Consider the following 20,970-nt stretch of genomic DNA (forward strand, 5'->3'; position numbering starts at 1 on the left):
TGACGTGCTAGTGTATCGTGCACGACGTATTTTCCACGTTGTATGCGTGTGATTAGGCCGTGGAAGTGCGTCGTTTCCATAGAAACAATTTACTATTGCCTGCAAATGGTACCAAATTTATTCTTAATTACAATAATGGTACCAATTCCAATAACATCCTCTAATATAACTGCTAATATAACTTCTGTGTTTTGTGAAAAATACAGATTTTTTCAATGTTTCAAATTTCACGTTAGACTTCCAAATGTAGATAGAAACGCTTTACAAGCGTTGTACGCAATGGTCACTAGTTTCGTCAGTCGATTACAGCAGTGGTACGTACCATTAGAGTGTGCAAGGTTGTATGCCAAGCTCGGGTGTCGGAGGCGTCCCGGGACGTTCTCTCTAGTGTAGGATTTTTGCGCCCGAGTGTTTGAATGAGAAATTTCCGGGGGTTGAACGAATGTGTTGGTGCGAATCTTTTGCTATTTTAAATATAGGGCTAGGTAGGCAGGTAGTTTACTTCTGGTATGTTTGTTTGTTAATAATAAGTAGGTAGGGCCGGGCAGGTTGACCACAGTCACCGATCGGGCAGGCGCGTTTCTCGCGTGGTTCAACCTGTTTCAGGAAATCAGATTTGAAAGATCGACGGCATAGCTGGCGCAAATGGAGGATGCCATTTGCCACTGGCTTTACTCGATCGATTTCTCGAATCGACCCGCGGTCGCGGTCGCGATTTGCACGAAACGAACGTTTTCTGCTCGAGATTTAGCACGTTTGCACGAACAACGATTTCTTAAATCGTTGCTCGTCTTGCGTGTGTTTAGAAGTCTCGTTTCATGTTTTGATTCATTTTTTGAGTCATTTGGTGGTTTGCGATTAGGGAATCTCGAGCTTAGATGTAAGTTTCAGGGTCCTGGGCTTCATGCCCGAAGAAAGAAGAGGCTATATGCCGAAGAGGCCCGGAGAAGAGGGCAACTACTAATGACTATGCATTCAGAGGCTGGAAACCCTCTCCATGCAAAGTCATTCTTTGTTACTACTTTGTCACTGTGCTCATATTTGTGTAGTAGTAGAAGTATATTCTAGCCAGCAGGATGCTGGCTCATCGAATGCTGGGCAAATCGCGATTTCAATTGTAGCGTTGCGTATAATTAATTACGGTTCCAATTAGAGTTGCGAATAAATCTAAATCGCGGTTTTATTAGCGTTGCGTTTAAGTCCAGATCGCGATTTTTATTAGAGTTGCGTATTCATCTAGATCGCGATTTTTATTAGAGTTACGCATTAATCCAGGTCGCGAGTTATATTAGAGTTGCGTATTAATTAATGTATCGCGTTTTGAATTAGAGTTGCGTAAAAATGATAATCGTGGTTGCTCTTTTAGCGTTGCGAACCATGTGATCGCGATTGTTTGCTGAATATTTAATTATTGTTTGCTAACATTTCTTTCGTGAATAATATTAAATTGTATTTGCTATTTTAATGTGTACTAATAGGTTTTAATTAGTTTTATAGCGTTGCGATTTACATATATCGCGAGTAATTGCATCTTGTTCTTCTTGTACAAATAATAGTTTTCAGTTATTAAGTTTCTGATTCCATTTAGTGTTGCGATAGTTAATCACGCGTTTCTCACGATAGTGTTGCGATTAATGAAGTGCCCAAACCTTCCACTAATTCTGTGGAAACTTTACGTCGCACCAGGTTGCGATATCACATCTATAAATTTTTCCACTTCCTCAGTGAAGTGTGATCTGGCATATAGAGTCACCACAGTAGCCAAAGGGCTACATTGCACCGTGGTGACATTGCACTTATGCAGATCACTGTTTAAAAATCCCCTTTATTAGTGTTGCGTACTTAAATTACATGGGTGTATAAATTAGCGTTGCGAATTAAGTAAAGCGCCCTGGGATGGCTGCTCGCGCCATTGCTTTTACTTGACACACCCCGCGAATTAGTGTTGCGACAATATGGCTGATGTCGCGATTAATTTTGATAGTTTGTGTCTCAATAAATTATTATTCCAAGTATATTGAAATGTTTAACGCGATTGATTTTTGAGGTATTCTTTGTTTCGCGTTTAATAAACTGATACCGAAAAGAAAGAATACCTCATTCACGATATTTAATAATTATAATGAGAGACGATGAATTGGTTTCATTCCTTCAATTCCCTATTTCATATCTCTACTGATCGAGCGTTTGTCATAAAATATTACAAAATAATTAATACAGTTATTTTTTGTGAATAGATACTCCCTGGTTCTTACAATATTTCAATTTAATGTTGATTTCTGATTGATGTTTAAACGTTCCATTATGTGTTTTGTGTATCAGAATGCATAAGCATTAAAAATTGAAAATAATATTAGGATACAGTTACCTGTAAAGTGAAAGTCAGTATAGTTTAATGACACTTTTGAGAAGCGTTATCAAAATAGTAATATTTCACATTTGAAACGATTCATTAAGAGCGAATCGAAATTTGATTAAATTAACGAAAAATAATAAGAAAAGAGAGCGATTAGAATGTAACTTTTTATTTTATTACCAATGTACATTGTAACCAAAAGTATTGCTCCTATTACATGTTACATACATCATGTTTTTATCATGCTATTTCGGTAAAATGATTTCTTTTTATATCTGATTTATACTGTTTGCTCGTCAAATTTTTGTACAGTATTACTAATCCATTGTATAAGTTTGTGTTGTAGCTTGTAGCTTTGCAGAGACGACGTCCATTTGATTAAACTAATATAACATCAGGATGAGACTATATTATGGAGGTAGAATAATGTACTACGTATATCTAAATGATACTGGGAAGATGAAGGTATGATTGTACATATACATATAATACTAATTGATATGAATAAGTATTTCTTGTATATAAGTGGTACGTACATTTTCAATTATGGTTATATTCTTCTATGTTACTTTTTATATGCGAATGTGTGTGTGTGTGTGTGCTTCTGTTCTTGGATATATATTTTTGTGACATTTTTTAATCTGTATGTATTTTGCTTGTTGTACATTTTTGTTTCAGATATTGCAGCGTTTCCTGCCCCATTTATTATTTTATTATCATTGTTATGTGTACTTTTAATTATACTTATCTTGTATTTATATTTATATGTATTGTATCGCTTTTTGGATATATTTCTTGTGTAATCTATTAATCTATGTTATGGTTTCACATGTTGTACGTCTCTTCTTCCAGATATTCCAGTGTTTCCAGTTTTATTTTAGGTGTTCCAGTGTTTCCAGTGCTGTTTTAAATGTTCCAGTGATTTTAATTCTGTCGTCTTTTGTCGTCTCTCATATCTCGTTGTCTCGTATCTTGTAAATTCGATCGCAAAATCTTCTATTATATTCTTCCTTCGTTGCTTCCAAGCCTCTTTTCTGTTGTTTGCTTTTGCAAACACTTCGAGTTCATGAATACAAGGTACTTCAAGTACTGTGTTCTCTTAGATCTTTGCTTATGTAAGGTGAAACATTTTCAAAACTATTGATAGGTAGGAATCACTTCTCTTAAGTTGATATACATTCCTAGTTAGGTTTATTGGTTTGAAATTAAAACAATTATTGGCTAGGCAGGGTGTTTGTGTTTCCATTCATTGGTAACAATTCTTTCTCGCGATGATTTTTTTAGAAACTCCTTCCACTGTGCGTTTGCATGGGGATCAAACATCGAACTTGTTGCAAATGTACATTGGAAGAAGGTTTTATTTAATAATATCTTGTATAAAAGGCGGGTGGATGGGACGCGGTTAGGGTGGGTCTCCATTCGCAGCAACCTCCACGTGGTGAGACCCGGGTTCTATTTATTTAATGAATAATTATTAATTGCGTCATATAGTGGTACGATACAGTTAAAAATTATTGAATAAATAATTAGAAGCCAATGGCTGCCATAGGATAGATTTATTTAAATTGTATCTTCGCTATGATGTTCTTGGCTACGATGTATCTTCGTGTGATGTTCTTCGCTACGACGTATCTTTGCTATGATGCTCTTCGCTATGATGTATTTCCACTTCACTTCACTTCTTCGTTATGATGTCTTCGCTATGATGTATTTTCACTTCACTTCACTTCTTCGCTATGATGTCTTCGTTATGATGTATTTTCACTTCACTTCACTTCTTCGCTATGATGTCTTCGTTATGATGTATTTTCACTTCACTTCACTTCACTTCTTCGCTATGATGAATCTTTGCTACGATGTATCCCTCGATGTAAATCTTCCTTGTGGAGCTGTAGATCCTTCATTGGAATCCCTAGATGAAGAAATTTTCATGGCGAGGGTATTGCAAGGGTTGGGTCGTCAGGGGGTAGTAAGCATAGGCTGGGATCACAGTCATGGGCAAGTGCTTGGGCACGGTTTAAGATTGGATTACAACCGTCTAATCAAAGGATTTCGACAGAACGAAATCAACCTGTCATAGACGCCAAAAAGGAAACGAGACGATAATTCCTCGCTCCTACGAGGAGTATCGCCTAATTTCGTCTGCGAACGTTTCCCTTATATGCATTGTGGTGTCAACTATTATTACGAGAAAGATCAATTGTTTTAGCCACCTGGCGATCGCAGGATTAATTAGATTAATTAGTATAATAGGTGCTAGTATATGCGCTATACTATTATATGCGTTATACTATTATATGCGCTATACGCTAGACGTTCGCAGGGTAGCTGCGTACACTCGAGTTAGATTAAAAGAGAAAGAATACAAATTGGATACTTTCATCTCGATACAGAATATTTTCATTATTCTTATCAAATGAAGTGAGTATCTATCATATACGAAAGTATATAATTAGCATACTGAGTGCTTAGTATGTCTTTTTCAATAAGTTGCATGTCTGTTTAAATTACATTTCAGAACGAACACTGATTAACAGAATAAAAATAGTATGCTATCCATAAAATATTTTAATTTTTATTAATAAAGTATTTTAATTTTTAGTAATAAAATATTCTAATAAAAAAAACAGTTCCTACTATAATAAAATGAAACAAAACACTACGTTAATTCTAAATATTTCAGTAATCTAATTTATTGTATATTTCAATAGTTTTATTGTAAGTTTTTGGGTATTTCAGTAGTTTTATTGTAATTTATTTGGTATTTTCTACTTTAGAGGTAAGAGAGAGAAAGATATATAAAAATGCTATACGAAAGAGAGAGACAGATGATATAGATCCTCTTCTAGGACCCCTGGCGCCATCTCTGTAAAAAGTGCTCAAACTGGTCGCTCACGATTATCGACAGCGAAGTAAACTACTAAAGAACTACTAGCACCATCTCTTAATGAAGCGTTGAAACTAGTTGGGCATTAGTTTCACTACACCCTGAAGAGATGGCAATAGTAGTTCTTGAGTAGTTTACTTCGCTGTCGATAATTGTGAGCGACCAGTTTGAGCACTTTTTACAGAGATAGCGCCAGGGGTTCGAGAGCAGGGTAGGCAACATCTGTCTCACTCTTTCTTATAGCTTTCTTATATATCTTTCTCTCTTTTGCCTCTAAAGCGGGAGATACCTTCCTATTCAATGAAAATTAAAGAATTTCTTTATTATATTTACTATTTTAGCGATATAAAAGATAAAATACACAAGTTTCTTTTATAATCCTTATGTTACATCGATATTATTTTAAATAGTAGGTTCGAAAAACTTATAAAAGAGCCAGCTTAATACTACAAGTCATTAATACATTTCCACAACTCCTCAGAACAAAAATTTGCGAGGAAATCGCAATAGGAAGAAATAAATATAACGAACCATTTAATTATTTTTATAAAACATTATAGCATCTCAAATATTAAACTAAGTTTTGACACCTTCGCCGGATACTTGCATTCGGTTGAATATGGTAAATGATGATTATAAATTTTCTGTATAATCCCACCAAACAAACCTAACAGTCGTTTGTTCATCTTGTTCGTACCATTAATATCAAGTTGTGAACCAGCAGTCCCTGACGGCATCCAAACTGCACCGTTTATAGGCTTTTTGTTGGGTGTAGGGTTGCTGCAAAAAGAAAACATCGATTAAGATTGAGTTGAAACGCGTTCAAATCCAAATCCTTGATGAAAACTACATTATCGAAGCTGAACTAGTGAAAATCAGCGACGATAGAATCCTCATTCTAATTAATATGTAAAACATACGATCCCTGTGCGGTGGGGATCAGAATACACCCACAGTATCCTCTGCTTGTCGTAAAAGGCGACTAATAGGGGGAAGAAAGGGTTGACGAAGATGTAGAGAAGAGTAACTTTAGTTTTTAGAATTTTAGTTTGGAAAAGGAATAATTGGTGGCGAGATATTAAATGCAAAAGGTGTGCAAAGCGAAAAGTATGTATGTAGAGATGCGTGGAAAAGAAGAAAAGATAGGAACGTTTTGCGTTTTGCGAAAGGGTTGAGGAAGATGTAGAGAAGAGTGATTTTAGTTTGGAAAAGGAATAATTTGTGGAAAGATATTAAATTCAAAAAATGTGAAAAGTGAAAAATATATATGTAGAGATGCGTGAAAAAGAAAAGAAGATGGGAACGTTTTGCGTTGACCAAAATAAGGGAGTTGCGTTCTTCACAGATGCTATTTTCTGAGTACGAAAGAATAATCCGTAAAATCAGTAGGAAAATAATAAAACCGTGAAAGTGTGTGCCTACCGGTACTTGGCGAAGTTCGCCCACATCGAAACCATCTTTTTACGGTACACATTAAAAGGATTCGATGGATCCGTTGGGTATACCACTTGCACGTTGAACAGGAAGCCAATATCGTCTCCATACGCGACACCTAAAAGATACCAAACGACGATTGTCAAACGAAAATCGTAAAAAGTGGTCGTGAAAAATAGATTGTATACCATTCGCTTTATTATCGATCAGTTTGTGTAGATTATACGGAGAGTCGTACGACAATTGGTAGAAGTAGACGTTCTCTTTGTCGTGTTTGGTCAAATAATTTTGCGTGAGATCCATCGGTCCTTTCAAATAGTAAATTTCGATTATCTGGAAATGATAGAACTCTGTGCGATACGTTCGAGTGTAACTGCGAGAAATGAAACAATCGTTAATGTACAAATAAGAGTTTCTGTTGAAGCCAGTGCGCTAAAGCGTTAATTGCTCTTAAGATGTATGGGACTCGAGTCGACGAAGTCAGCGAGCGGTAGGCGATGGTTAAGCCCTCGAATATCTTGGTTCGTACGATATCGATCACTGCAAACGAGAAAATTTTTTAAGTACTTGCGAGTAAATAAAGTAATGAAATAATAAAATAAGTATCTAAGTAATAAAGTAATAAAATAAGTATCTAAATAAGAAAGTAATAAATGGTAATCTACAATCAGAATAGAGTAGAATCGATGAAACTAAGCTTAATTTCACGGATAAACCTGCGTAAAGACCAGCCTGGCCATCGAACTTGATTAAAAGCAAACGATACTTATCGAAAACTAACACATCGCGAACAAGAGCGACTCGTCGTGATTATAACCAATCAGCACAGGCACGTGCGTAAAATTCCCAGTTCTGAACTTCGCGATCGGGCAATCGTTCATAAAATCATCCGACACGGTAGGAACGTACGAGTAAGAAAAGTAACTCTAGATAAAAGGAAACAATTTGCCTCGTGTTAACCATATCCAGCCAAGTATGAACGCAAGAACAATTTGTAAAAACGTACTGGCAGGTACCATCGAATCTGACGTTGCGTGGCTGACAGAATATTTTCCAGACTAGTCTTCTGCAAGCCTTTCAGTAATTCTTCCTGGTTCTGTGTCGAGAGACCCAACAAGCGACCAGTTTGTCGAGCGTACTCGTACGCGCTTCTTCGAGTACGATACGCCCATGGAGACAGTGGAGAACCACTCTGAAGGACAGCCTGATGGAACAAACCTGAAGAACGATTTTTCTTCTTTGACAAAAATATGTTTAATCACGCATAAATGTAAGATATCCACTGTACTAATCGTCGATTACGAGTTCTGTTACCTTTCGATCGAGGGGACAATAAATGGTACCCAACAGCTGCGCCACCAGCACCCTGTCCCATCAGAGTAACGCGATTTGGATCGCCTCCAAACGCGGCTATGTTCTTCTGCACCCATCGCAGAACCATATTCTGATCCTTCAACGCTTGGTTGCCTTGTACATTAGGTAGATCCAGTGCTAAGTATCCTAGAAGACATCGCAATGAACGAGTTTCTTCGTGTCAAATCGATGCTCGAGTCGTTTCGAACCTAAAATGTCCGCGCGATAGTTGAAGGTGACGAGCACCACGTCTTCCTCCAGGAAGAAGTCTGCGCCGTATATACCAGATAGAGAAGATCCTCCAATATACAATGCACCGTAGATGTAGAGTATCACTGGCTTCAAATTTTGGTGACCATTGCTGCTGAAGTTCGTCTGATTAAATGCAACGAAACGCGTCTTTTGATTTGAATATGATTGATTAAAATAAGAAGACAGTACGATCGAATATACTAGCTTACGTGAGGAGTGTAGACATTCAAGTAGAGACAGTTCTCCTGTCCAATGACGCGTAGAAGAACGTATTGAGCGCAGATTGGAGGGTTATCCGTCGCGTTTCTCACTTCCGTCCATGAATCAGGCTCAATGGGATCCTGTCGCGGAAATAATGGTACGTGAGTGTCAGAACTGGTCGCACAGCGTCGTTTTTAACATCACATGGAAGGGTGCCATCTTTACTATGAATCTAAGGGCGCCAATCGGTGGTCTCGCGTAGGGTATGCCTCGAAAGGAAGAGTATAGATAGTTGTTCCATTGCGTTTCGAAAATTCTGCCACGCACTGGGCCTTTTGTCGTTTGAACCACTTCCGTCAGACGTACACAATCCGTGGCACCCAAGAGCGACAGGGCGCCCAAGTAGAGTGTCCTCCACATCGCTTTCGAATCGAAGTGCACGCGAATCCAGGAATGGTCGCATGGTTCCCTATATATCGAGTTTGGTGACGAATGGAAGCACGTAATATCGTTTTTAATTAGTCGACACGTGGATGCATACGTGGAAATTATCATTTTGTCGTAACTGGGAATTTATGTGTGGTTGGGTGAGAAATTAGTTACACGTCCACTGATATATATATATAAGTGTATGCTTTATTGACTAACAGTCGTTCTTAGTCACTAGTCGCTTTTTACTTTCTAACTATTCATTCTTTAACTATCTCTCGTCTGTTAGAACTCTATTCGTTCTTTACTCGATCGCTGCTTGCTGTTAACTAGCTTCATTCGTTCCTCAGATTCACTTTGCACCCCATGCATTCCTCAGGCACCCATTTTTCAAACGCTCGCGGTCGTCCATGCCATCCTTATCGTCTTCAATCGCACGATCTTGTCGTAAGGTCCTGTTGCTCAGTTCTAAACGCTCTTCTTTCACACCTTGACCTTTCGAACCCAATCGCATGCAGTCACTTCACTTATTCTTTTCTGAACATCCTGTCGTTCTAAATTTCCATGCATATCCAGTCACAAGCAAATAGAATCATTCGCACCTTGTATAACTGTACTTTAAAAGCGATTGCACGATTGGGTTGATCGTTTTCACGCTTATGGTTAGAGACTCTCAACGATGTTTAGTGGTGATGATATGGATCGAGGTATTGCTGAAGAGGAGGAACTGTTTTATGCAATTATTCGTGTTCATTTGTCGAGGGCTCGTTTGATGGTGATGGCTGCGAGCGTCGTCTTTCGAGACGCTGTTGGTTTCCACTCGAATTTCAAGCCACGGTTTTTTTGGACAATTTATTCTTGTTCTAAGTTACGTTTTGGTAACAATTTGTAAGTCATGATATTCGAAACAGGGGGACTGGTTAGAGATAAGATAGTGGTGAACGCTTCCTCGTTTGTAGGATGTTTGTACGTCGTGTAGATTGTTGCAACGACATCGATTATAATTTTATTTTATTGTACCTTAGATCTGCAAGAAACAAGTCTGGTTTTGATATTTGGAAATGTATTATAGTTGAATTCTTGTATTGTAAAATCGTAATTGATCTTCGACTTTTACGAGGAATCGTCTCGAATGTAACGATCGTTGGGTTTCGAAAATGGATTTAGTTCGATCTGTTTCTTAATTATTTAAATGCGATGCATTTTGTAGATTAGATTAGCATTTTGGAGATTAAAGTTGTGGTCAAAGACAGTTTAACTAGGCATTAATATTAAACAATCCGTGAAAACAGTCTATACATTTACAAACAGTACAGAAATAACTTTTGTGACTCGGCAATAGTTCTTCACTTTCGACAGTGTAGACACCATCGCGAGGTAAACTTCTTTTCGAAAGAAGAAACTTGAAAATAAAGTAACAGATTGAAATTTATAGACATTGCAAAACCACGCGTAGAAAATAATTAAAATTGCACGATAGGTATTTAAAAGTGATGTCAGCTGTTCAGTGACTTCGATCAGACAATGTCGAGAACCAATATTATAAATACGAAAGAAAAATTGAAATTTTATTGAGAACTATTTACACGCTAAATTACGATCGTTTAATACGCCAAAAGGGGTTTAAAAGATGCATTGAGTATGGTTTTAATACGAATTATTATAATATTATCGTTATATTTATGTACAAATGAAGATAATATAAATCGTACAATTAATTCCTCCTATATTCGTTATATAAAAATAATTAGCTTCTATAACATTAAAAGTAGTAGTAAGTTCGTTGTTGTGCCTCCAATCGGGTTTGAGAGCGAGCAGAACTGTTCGCCAGGTGTTTCGAGAGGGCGGGACCAATCTGGTGTGTAGAGTAGTAAAGTCAACGCGATAATTACGTAGTGACAGGAATTAATGATAGAATTTGGAACAGCACAATGGAGGTACACTGACTATTCTTTTGCATACGAAAATGTTTCATTCCTTTATGCACAATAACAGATTTTACATCTATAATAGAGCTTCTTCTTCAATTAAATACCGTGTTCTCGCAATCTGTACGTTAACAGGAGTGACTTCGCATAAAAAATACTTCTCTGATTGTACATAATTCTGTGACGTATCTATCGTAACTGCTGGATAATATATTACACCTTTTTACATTAGAGGTACGAATCGGATAGATCGAGTTATTTTATTAAATTAAGTAACGATTTTGTACACGATCGGCCACGAGAATACCCAGCTGACAATGTAACTCTCATCCCTGGTTCGCGCAAATATACAACGAGCAACAAAAAACTATTACAGCGTATCGCAATACAATATACAAATTGAGCAGAAGTAGACAAAATTATTGTTTCATTGAGCACCGTTTCGCGATAAACAATTTCTAATACGAAACGAATCATCCATCGAACGAAACACGTGGTCAGATATTGTAAAATAATTATTATTTCAATTCCATGCTTTTTACCTTTCACCTTTTCTCTGATATTATAACAATGAACTATATATTGTAATGAAATAACAGTTTCTTTGTAACGATATATATTTTTGCTTCTAATTGCATAATTAATTCGAAGAAAGAAGTTAGAGATGAAAGCTACATTGTCTTGTTGGAATATTTTCGTGACCGACTCTGTACATATTTATAAAAATATTTTATATATATATATATATATACGACGACATAAATAATCAAGTGTTTTTTTTTACAGATTATCGTTACGAAGTAATAGACATTGTACAAAACGAATCGCTTTAAATAGTCGTGATACGAAAGTGAGGACGTAAAAATAAATAATAAATAGATTTTAGATTCAATATCGCTAGAAGTCATATACACACACTGCACGTTAACTGTTAGCGTATAAAATAAATAGTAGTTATCTCGAGACATTGTAATCTTCTTTTCGTTCAAGGCACCGCGGTGTGGTCGTTGCAAACACGGAGGAACCTCCGTGCCGGAAGTAATCCTAACAAAGTAGATATTACGTGAACGTAATCTACGTACGCAAAATTGGGTACGAGTGGTTCGTTAAACGTGCTTAATTCGTTCTAAAAAAAAAAAAAAAAAGAGGAGGAGGACCATGCGTTATTGTCCGCGACAATCTCGATGCGCACGCGTTATGCGTATAATAATACTATTCATACCTTAGAAAGAAGAAGAAACGAGAATATCGCGATGAAGTTGCATATTTCCAACGAACGAACGCTCTCAGAAATACGTCGCTGCTTTAGACGTTCGTTTCGCCTAACAAATTTGAAACTTTCTCGCGAGAAATACTAACAATCGCTCGAAACTCTCGCGTTCCTTTTTCGAATCTTCGTCGTATCGTTAACAAGTACACAACGAACGTAAAAAAAAAAAAAAAATTTGTCTACCCCGTACATTAATTATCCTTATAGTTTCATGGAAACTGTCGTATACCACAGAGCGTAGTAAAGCATATACTCTTTGACGTGCTCCTAAGTCGATTCGTTTAAAAGCTATCCTCTTTACTATCCCGATAGATTATCGTACATTCAATACGTCTTCAGAGGAGAAACATTATCGCGTTCGCCTCTGCATTGAGTGTACGATAGAAATATAAATGCGTCTTTGAGAACATTTATATGAAACGTATCGCTGCGCGTATCGATTCAGTGAGCGATCACGAGGACCCACTTCCGTCTCGTAATACTTTTGCCCATTCGATTCGAGAGAAGACATGCACGTTGCAATTATTTCGTGACGCTCGATAGTACTCGGTGAACTTCGATCGTCGACGTTTCGCGTTCTTCGAAATTACAGTTTTAGCGCCACCCAAGATGATGTACAGTAACATTCACAGTCGAAGGACTAAGAGAACGAGGCAAGTTTGTGTTCTAATTAAGCGGGAAACAGATTTTTTTATCGCGCGACTCGATTGTACGCTGTAGAAATCGTTCGAAATGGGCAACACCCTGTTCCCTTTCGTCCTTCGATCGTGTCGTAGACATTTACAAAAATGGATATTTTCATAAACACCACTAAAGAAACGGAACCTAGATAGGGAATTGTTTCAGCCTTTAAATATTATAACATGTAACTTCACTTTGGATATTTTGTATATTACGTGCATTCTGTACTTTTTGGCATCTTTAAATTTCCTACAAATGCTTAAACATCCTTAATCTAGTCGTAATTACTCGATCCCGAAACATGATGGTCATTAATTAAAATTCTTTTTCTTTTTTATAAATAATTTAAGATATGTATACATACATATATATATATAGCTACAACTAATTCTCTCAATATACAGTAGATCTGTGTTAAAGTGTATATATACAATACGCAGAGGTGGCAATAAATATAACGTTCACAGTGATGACAATCGTAGTAGGCCGTTTTATGGAAAGCTTCAGCTCAGACAGTTTCAGGACAGCACAGGAGATTTCACTTATCGAATAAAACCGAACTAGAGCGTAAAATATGTCCTCGATTCGAGCAATAATGAGCGGTACAATATAAGTTCAACTGACTGGTGCATCTGGTGCCCACCGTAGCGTTACCATTCACGTGACTATTTCGACCAGACTCCTTAAATTACCTGTGACGCTAAAACGATTAAAATAAAGATAGCAAACGCATCGTTTCGTATATTTAATCTACAAAAGATTGAAAGGAAGAGGGAAAAGGGGGAAGAGGTGTGTCACGTTCAAGATAAAAACTTGGCGCGAATTTAGCCTGAACAAAGCTACTCTGCCATGGTAGCTTCGAGTGGCACCAAGTTCTTCGTACACTCGCGCGTCGCTGTACACGTTTCTATTGGACAGTAAAGAGATAGAGGGAAAGAAACTATAAATCTATCCTAGTCAGCCTTCTGTATGTTCCCGCTTTGCATGGTATTTGAGCAGTAGCTGCCGGTCATCCCGGTACTTGCTATTAGTGTTTATTTGGGTTAGAGTCTGAATCCGGTTCAGAACTGGAACCGGAAGACTCCCCAGTATTAACGCTCGCACTGCAGCGCGAGCTCCTTCGGCTACTGGAGGTCGTGTGCCTGCATTTCTCGCTGCGATCCACTGTGCCTACAATAATTTCACGTGGAAATCAGTATCTTGTGAAAGAACTTAGACTACGTTTTATGATAGGAGTCATTCGAATGAATTGCAATGGAAATTTAATAAATAGCGCCCACTAGGAATTGTATACGAACTCATTGGTTTGATTATAACATTAACTGACTGGCAATGTTGAGGATTTGGTACTTTTTTAGATATGCAACGTCTGATAATTGTGTACAAATTCCTATTGAGCGCGAACCACGCAGCAGAAGTTGTGGATGTGTCATTATAAGTAAATCGTGTTAAAAAATTTGTAGTCAACCGTTAGAATAGATACTCACTGGTTAACGGTGTATGAACTTCGACCTTTATATTAGCCGTCGCAGTGACCTTAGTAGTGATATGAGATGTAGACGTCACTGGTGACATTCGACTAGACCCGCTTGTATCTGATCCGCTACAGTTCTGTTAGTTAAAAACAAAAGCACACAAGTTAATCATGCTTTCGCGGACTCAGAGTAGCACGAGAGATCTCGTGTGTAAGGGATGAAGAGGACAATTTCGGGTACCAAGCGCTTAGAGATCGAAAAAAGCCAAGTAGTGGGTATTCCAAAGTCACTCTCAATTCAAGAATATTTGGGAATGGAGCTGTGCCACGTGTGAAGAATAAAAAAAAAGAAATAAAAAGAAGAAATATCGCAAAACAGTCAATATCAATGTGACGACGTACCTGATTGCCACAAGTCGACGTCGTTTCAACCTTCAACTCCGGCTGCACGATAATGCAAGACTCTTGGGTGCTGTGCCACGAGTTTGGCTCCTCGGTGATCGTGGTCAGCGAGGGCTCGGCGTGTAATCTAGCGTTATCGATCTTGTACGATCTCCTCGGTGGTGCAGGCGGTTTTGATCGTCTGACGATTGGCGAGGCAGGTGGAGTTGGCGTTGAAATACGATCCGGATGGTCGTTGGGTATCACCTCTGGGGATGGTCCAATCAGAGACAGTAAGATCGGGAAAAAGAACAACCCGTTCACTAGACCGATTCCAATGAGGCACACTAACACCAAGAAGAAGTAACGAACGATGAAATCGAACTCTGAGAAGGCCAGCATCACGACTGCCAGCAGTGTTGTTAGCGCCCCGTGAATCACAGGGGCGTACATGTGCTCCAGGGCTAACCGAATCCTTCGATCCCTGCTTCCGATGCTCGTGACGAAACTCTAAACGAACGAAAGATAAAAAATAGAGCAGGTTCGAAGGAGCAATAAAATTAGTACAATTTAAAAATTAATTCGTTGCTCCATACTAACCAGACAAATGTGAACTGTGAAATGCACGGCGATCCCAACGCTGACGACCAACAGAACAGCCGGAACTGCGCTCAGTTTTATGTCGCAGAGACCCATGATACCAAGCAGCTGAAGCACCACAGCAGCAAGAGACGTTCCAACTAACAAAGCTGCCCAGAGATTTAACAATAATATACCAACGACAGCGACACTGGCTGTTAACGCAGCTAGCAGAGCAATGCCCAGACAATTTCTCAGATCCATGTACTGTTCCCAAAAGAGAAACGGAATACCAGATGGAAAATTCGGCAGTCCTCGCTCCTCGAACTTTTTGCACAACTTTCGCACGTTGCCAATTAACTCTGTGATTTCTTGCGTGTCTGTCAGCTTGTATAGATAAAACGGCATTTGCGCGTAGGTCAGAGGCATGCTTTTAGGGATCTTGAGCTCGTGATCGTTCGTGTAGATCCACTGTCTCGGTTCTGGCCTCAAATTCGCCTGAGAGGCACCGTAAGCAAGCATATCGTTGGACACCCACGCGCTCAGATAATTATAAAACGCTCTCGGATTGATGATGCCCTCTGAGTCGACCAGCCTCACCTGAGTGACCAACGACTTGTCGATAGGATTGTCCACGTGGCCAGTCTGTACCAACAATTTGTAAGCCAGAATCGCCTCGTCGCTTGCGTTCTTGTACCATCGTTCCTGCGTGATGCAGCCATTGTTGTAATCCTTGTCGAACGCGTTTTGTAACCCTTTGAGCCAATCCCTGAACAAACTCAACCAGAACTCAGGCAAACCCCCATTATCGTTCTTAATCACGTTCTTTATCCTCATGAAAGCATCGTGGTACTCGTACAATAGCTTTTGATTGTTAGGATACTCGAATTCTTTCTGAGTGACAGCATACATATTGTAGAACCCAAAGTGTTTCGCTTGGGCAGCAAGAAAAGCGTGCTCGTTAGAATTCTGTGGCACAAGATCAGTCAACTCTAACCCATCGTTCACCCTCACAGCCTGCCAAACACTACCAACCAACACAGCGATCAAGATCATCATCCCAAAGACCTTGGTCGCTGGCCTGCTGACGAAGGGCGCGTAATGCCTGGCAGCCAGCTGCGTCAACGAGAAACTAAGACAGTCGTCCTGACTGCACCCAGTCAAGGTGTCCTCCTCGCCGCACTGTTTCTCCAAATCCATCTCCAGGTTCCCACCGACCCAGGATTCGTTCTGCGCGTTCTGCGACGTCAATATCTGCGTGCAAGTCTCGCGACGTTCAGGTGGTATCGCTCTGGTCACCGTTTGCTTCGCTGTGCCATTGGTTCTTCCGTTGGTGTATTTATTTCTGCCTGCATTCGAGGGCAGGCAACAGCACAGAATGTCCGAACGACCGGAACGACGTCTTCTTAAGTCCAAGCTGACCATAGCTGGGAAAACGAGCAGCATCGCGGCCAGATTGAACAGCAACAGTATACCAGCCTGCAGACAGAACACTCGCAGAGCTGGGATTGGGATGATCGCCGCGGCGAAGAACGCTGATACGTTGCAGATCCCAGCGAGGAGGACTGATAACCCAGTCCTCTTGAGAACCACCCCTGTCTGTTCTCCACTGGGCACCTCGTTCACCGACAGCTCAGCGTACGTGTGGGTTAATAGGAACATATCGTGAACACCAAGGCCCAAGGCTAGGAACGGGACGATCTGAGTGGTCGCAGCGTTGAACGGGATGCCGAGGAGGGCGCAGAACCCCAAACCAGCCGCCACGGTCGCGCAGATTAGCATCACGCCGGCTATACCGACGCCAGCTTGGGAACGGACCGGGTCCTTCCAACGGAGAAGGACTATGCCTGCGTACAAGATCTGAAACAAGAACGATTGCATTCGTAACACGGGTGTTTGGATTGTGGGAACGTCTAGAATTGGATGCGATCAGATTCTATGAGATCTATCTTTGTTTTCTAGCTCGTTACGTGGTACGTTTCTTGCTTTGCATTTCAACGGTGACGAAGTGCGATATAGAAACTGAATAATCGTTATTTGTTCAGTTGTTGTTACTGATCTCTCAGTCGATCGATTAGAAAAGAGATTCTGTTTTTAAACGTGCAATTCGTTGTTCGAAATATTACCAGGGCGCGATGATGAAGCTGCAAAAGGACTCGATAATGAAAGGGTCTCGAGGTACGCGATACTAACCATCAGTGCGCAGCCAATGGCGATTTTCATAACGGACACCTCGCTGTACTTCCCAAGTATGTCGTTCATGGTGGTCGTGCTGAACGCGTACAAATTGTACGGCGCTGAGCCGTTCGCGTCCAGATGCTTCTTCACCTGATTGCTGAACGCCCGCTGCCAGGTCTCGAGGACCTGGGCGGCCTTCTCCTGGGACCAGTCGATGTGGTGTACCTTGTAGGTGCCAGCGAAGAAGTCGTAAAGCTCCCGCTCGCCCATCAGCTGCACGACCGTCTGAAGAGCAGCTGCCCGGGTCAAGTGTCCGGTCTTATTGTGCTTGGCACCGCCGACGAGCAGCTCCTCTGGCCAGTGCATGTACTTCGCGGCGAAACCGTAACAGCCACCCGTTAATTCGGCGCCTATGTCTGGTACCTGGCGAAAATGAAACGCGAAAACGCGATCAGTGATCTTGCTCGAGCTTTCTGTGCTTCGAGATTCACGTTTTTCATTGGGTATTGTACTGAGGGGTGAATTTGTTTAGATTTTAGAAATTTGCTGATATCGATTTGGTGTCGTTCCATTTTGTCGATTATTTGAGTGTACAGAATTTGATTAATTTTTGTTATTTTAAACTGAAGGACTCGATGGCGCAACGATATTTGGTACAATAATTTCATGGAGTTGAAAAAAGAATTGGACGCGTCTAACGTAATCCTTTGATCCGAAGATGAATCGTGCTATTCAGAAACCTCGTGGAGATCTCCCATTTAATTGATTTTCCACGGGGTTCGAAGCGTATCGTCTGAGGGGACGCGATATTTCAAAGGGAACACCTGCGACACCAGCTTCCTCCCGGAGTCTCATTAAATGGACGCTAATGAATTGTGAATTGTGAGACTATTACGATGCATTCGTTACGAACTATAAGCATCTACACAAGTCCCCGTCCTGTCCGCGTTATTTATCTTGGCGTGATATAAGGAACCGTTGGACAAGGTCCAAGCAACTAGACGGCGTTTTAAAGTCCTCGCTGGTATGCTCCTTTTATAGGTCCCCATAAAATCTTGCTGTGAGGTCCGCAATACCCCTAGGCCACCCACCGTCCTCTCACTTACGATCGCATTTTTTATCATTTCCTGGCCCACCAAAGGAACGCCCATTCGGAACCCTATTTCGACTCAGATCCGTTCTTTCGAAAGGGAAAAAGTATTCCCAACGCTGGTATTGTTCGCGATCGTTTCGTTAATTAATTACGTATCGAAATGTACGTATACATACACTGATATTCAAAAATACTAGGATTGATTTGGAGTAATTTACGATACTTTTTATTACTGGTTACATTTGAGAATAACTATCTTATTAGTGAAACATTACTAATAAAATATTTTAATTTCTGTTAATAGAATGTTCGAATTTAAGGAAAGAATAATTATTATAATAATAAAATCGAAAGGGAGGTGCGTTAATTTTGAGACTATATAAATAGGTATCGAAACGTCCCTAATCGTGTAGAGGCGAATAGACTGACACGTATCGGATGTAATGAACTTAACGTGATAATTAAAGACGTATGTGGTACAAGGAACGAGTGTGAATGAATTCTGCGAATACACATGTAGTATCGAGTATAACAAGAAATATGATATGTACATATGGTGCATGTGTGATAATTTGAAGAGAACGGACAAATAAACGATTATCGCACCGCATCGTCTCAGACCAGAGTGTTTTTTCTGATATAAAAATTAGTTCTTGAAAGGTTTATCGAAAAATTCGCGTTAGATGTTATCGATTCGTTTGAAACGCGACACAAAATAAGAGAAAAGCTTATTTAACTGCCACCAGATCCACAGTCAGTGGAATTGTATTCTAAGCGTTCTCGTAAATCACTTTAAAGAACGAGTCTGCGAGTATCGATCGACAATCCTCAACTAATTGTTCGGCAGCTAAGAAATTCCAAGTTCGAGAAAATCAGCATTCAAACGAGTGCAACGACCAAAAACGGAGCCGCAAAAACGCAGGAGACACCCGGACACGTTAATCGCATACTAACGAGCGGGTATTAATTACCAGCAATTAATTCGTCGGTTATCTCACGGCAATTAAGCAAACGAGCGAGTCACGCAGAAATTGGCCAACGCGTTTTACTTTTCCCTCTTCTCGCGAGCTTTCGATCCCGTCTCCTATCATTATTCTGAATAACTGAACCACATACTACAGCAGTTGTTTGTAGAATTTCTTCGAACCACCCAATTTTATTTTAGTGAAAAAACAGCTCAATCATTTTCAGTTGCACAATGAAATTCGATTTTGACGTGTCTAAGTCATCGATTACTTACCCTACTGTTTCATTTGCCAAAAATATACAATTATACAATTATATTTCGATATCTTCTTCTTTATATTAAAATGTTCCAAGTATAAATTTCGTTCTCCAATAAGAAAATATACGACGACGAGTGCTTAACCTATGAGCATGAAGAGTTGAACACACCCACGAACACTTTCACTCAAAACAATACCGCGAAACATATCCCAGAATACTAACACCACTATAGAAAGAACAAAACTAAGAGAAATTAAAAAAAGCACCGTCTAGAATAAAAATGTAACTTGGTTTCGTCACCCTGCAGCTTTGTCAGTCACGAAAGGGGTTGAGACGCTCGCTTCCTCGTTCGCTCATAAATTTCTCATCACCCTCTCCACTCATCTCTCTCTCGTCCCACTTGCTCTTGGTGCACAGAAATTCCGAAATGCAACGGTTAAACGCGATTTAGACTGGCGGATGACGCTCGAAGCGAGCGTATTTCAGCTTGCGCAACGCGTGGAGAGGTCGTGGACCCTGCGGACTCGACGGCCGCGTGCCAGGGTGAACGCGGCGCAGGTAACACTAGAGGCCCACCCACGGCGATTATCGCGTGTCTCGAGTATCGATCCGCGACGCCGTGATCCGTCACGATATCTTTGTCCAGTGATTCTTAAAAACCGCCCCTGGCGCGCGAACGCCGATCCCCCAACCGATTTGTACGCGCGCCCGCGCTCGCCACGCGGAGATTGCGATCGTGATGGGTGATTCTGATCGAATTGCACGCGCGATATCGTGTTCGATGCTCTCCTTGTTCCTTTTCTCTCTCTCTCTTTTCTCGAATGGACGAACGGATTCGATTTCACCGAGGAATAATGCGGCTGGGGGTGAGTTAAGGGATAAGTATGATTGCAACGTCGCGATTAAATGTGGCTGAGGCGAGATGATGAAATTTTAGGGTGTCTTGGAGTGTGCTGTGTAGTTTCGAGTAGCTTTTCTTTCGATTTATGTTTATCGTTCCATTTTTGCTGATTTATTTTCGTGTACCTCAGAATCGCGTAATTTGAGTCCATTTCTTTAATTCTCTTTTAAGCATATTCGCGTAGACACATATATGTGATTCGTGTGCTTTTTATATTACATTTTCGTAGACGTTCATTTTTAATTTTGAGTCAGCTATAAAATAAAAGCAACCCTCGTTTAAAGGGTGGTTAATCTTAGGAAATCGCAAGACTATACGAAAAACTATAAACCAACTTTCATTTCTT

The 20,970-nt window shown here is 40.0% G+C and overlaps 2 protein-coding genes across 5 annotated transcripts in view; both read right to left on the bottom strand.

Moving 5' to 3' along the window:
* Positions 1-5,797: 5,797 nt before the first annotated feature.
* LOC143423171 (carboxylic ester hydrolase-like) lies at positions 5,798-8,903 on the bottom strand. The gene is made up of 8 exons (XM_076894296.1): positions 8,709-8,903; positions 8,484-8,623; positions 8,240-8,391; positions 7,992-8,177; positions 7,684-7,895; positions 6,866-7,010; positions 6,666-6,795; positions 5,798-6,023 (listed from the first exon to the last, which is right to left on the bottom strand). The coding sequence occupies exons 1-8, from the start codon at positions 8,901-8,903 to the stop codon at positions 5,798-5,800; spliced, it is 1,386 nt and encodes a 461-aa protein (XP_076750411.1).
* Positions 8,904-13,702: 4,799 nt separating this feature from the next.
* Positions 13,703-20,970, bottom strand: part of Ptc (protein patched) — a 49,469-nt gene continuing 42,201 nt past the window's right edge. The window contains exons 7-11 of one of the 4 annotated variants that reach the window (XM_076893331.1): positions 17,419-17,826; positions 15,247-17,085; positions 14,668-15,156; positions 14,279-14,402; positions 13,703-13,961 (exon numbers count right to left, since the gene is read on the bottom strand). In XM_076893331.1, coding sequence (XP_076749446.1) covers positions 13,819-13,961; positions 14,279-14,402; positions 14,668-15,156; positions 15,247-17,085; positions 17,419-17,826 — 3,003 coding nt within the window. In that variant the 3' untranslated portion in view covers positions 13,703-13,818. Of the gene's footprint in view, positions 13,965-14,278; positions 14,403-14,667; positions 15,157-15,246; positions 17,086-17,418; positions 17,827-20,970 lie in introns of those variants that run through there. The other 3 variants (XM_076893329.1, XM_076893332.1, XM_076893333.1) reach the window with 3 other exon arrangements.

Source organism: Xylocopa sonorina, chromosome 4 (genome assembly GCF_050948175.1).
Source record: "Xylocopa sonorina isolate GNS202 chromosome 4, iyXylSono1_principal, whole genome shotgun sequence".
Taxonomy (NCBI): domain Eukaryota; kingdom Metazoa; phylum Arthropoda; class Insecta; order Hymenoptera; family Apidae; genus Xylocopa; species Xylocopa sonorina.

Coding starts and splice junctions, on each gene's coding strand:
- LOC143423171 (XM_076894296.1), bottom strand. CDS start 8,903: ATGTGGAGGACACTCTACTTGGGCGCCCTGTCGCTCTTGGGTGCCACG. Junction 8,392..8,483: donor TACACTCCTCACGTAAGCTA/GTATATTCGATC, acceptor GAACTTCAGCAG/CAATGGTCACCAAAATTTGA. Junction 8,178..8,239: donor CTATCGCGCGGACATTTTAG/GTTCGAAACGAC, acceptor GATGTCTTCTAG/GATACTTAGCACTGGATCTA.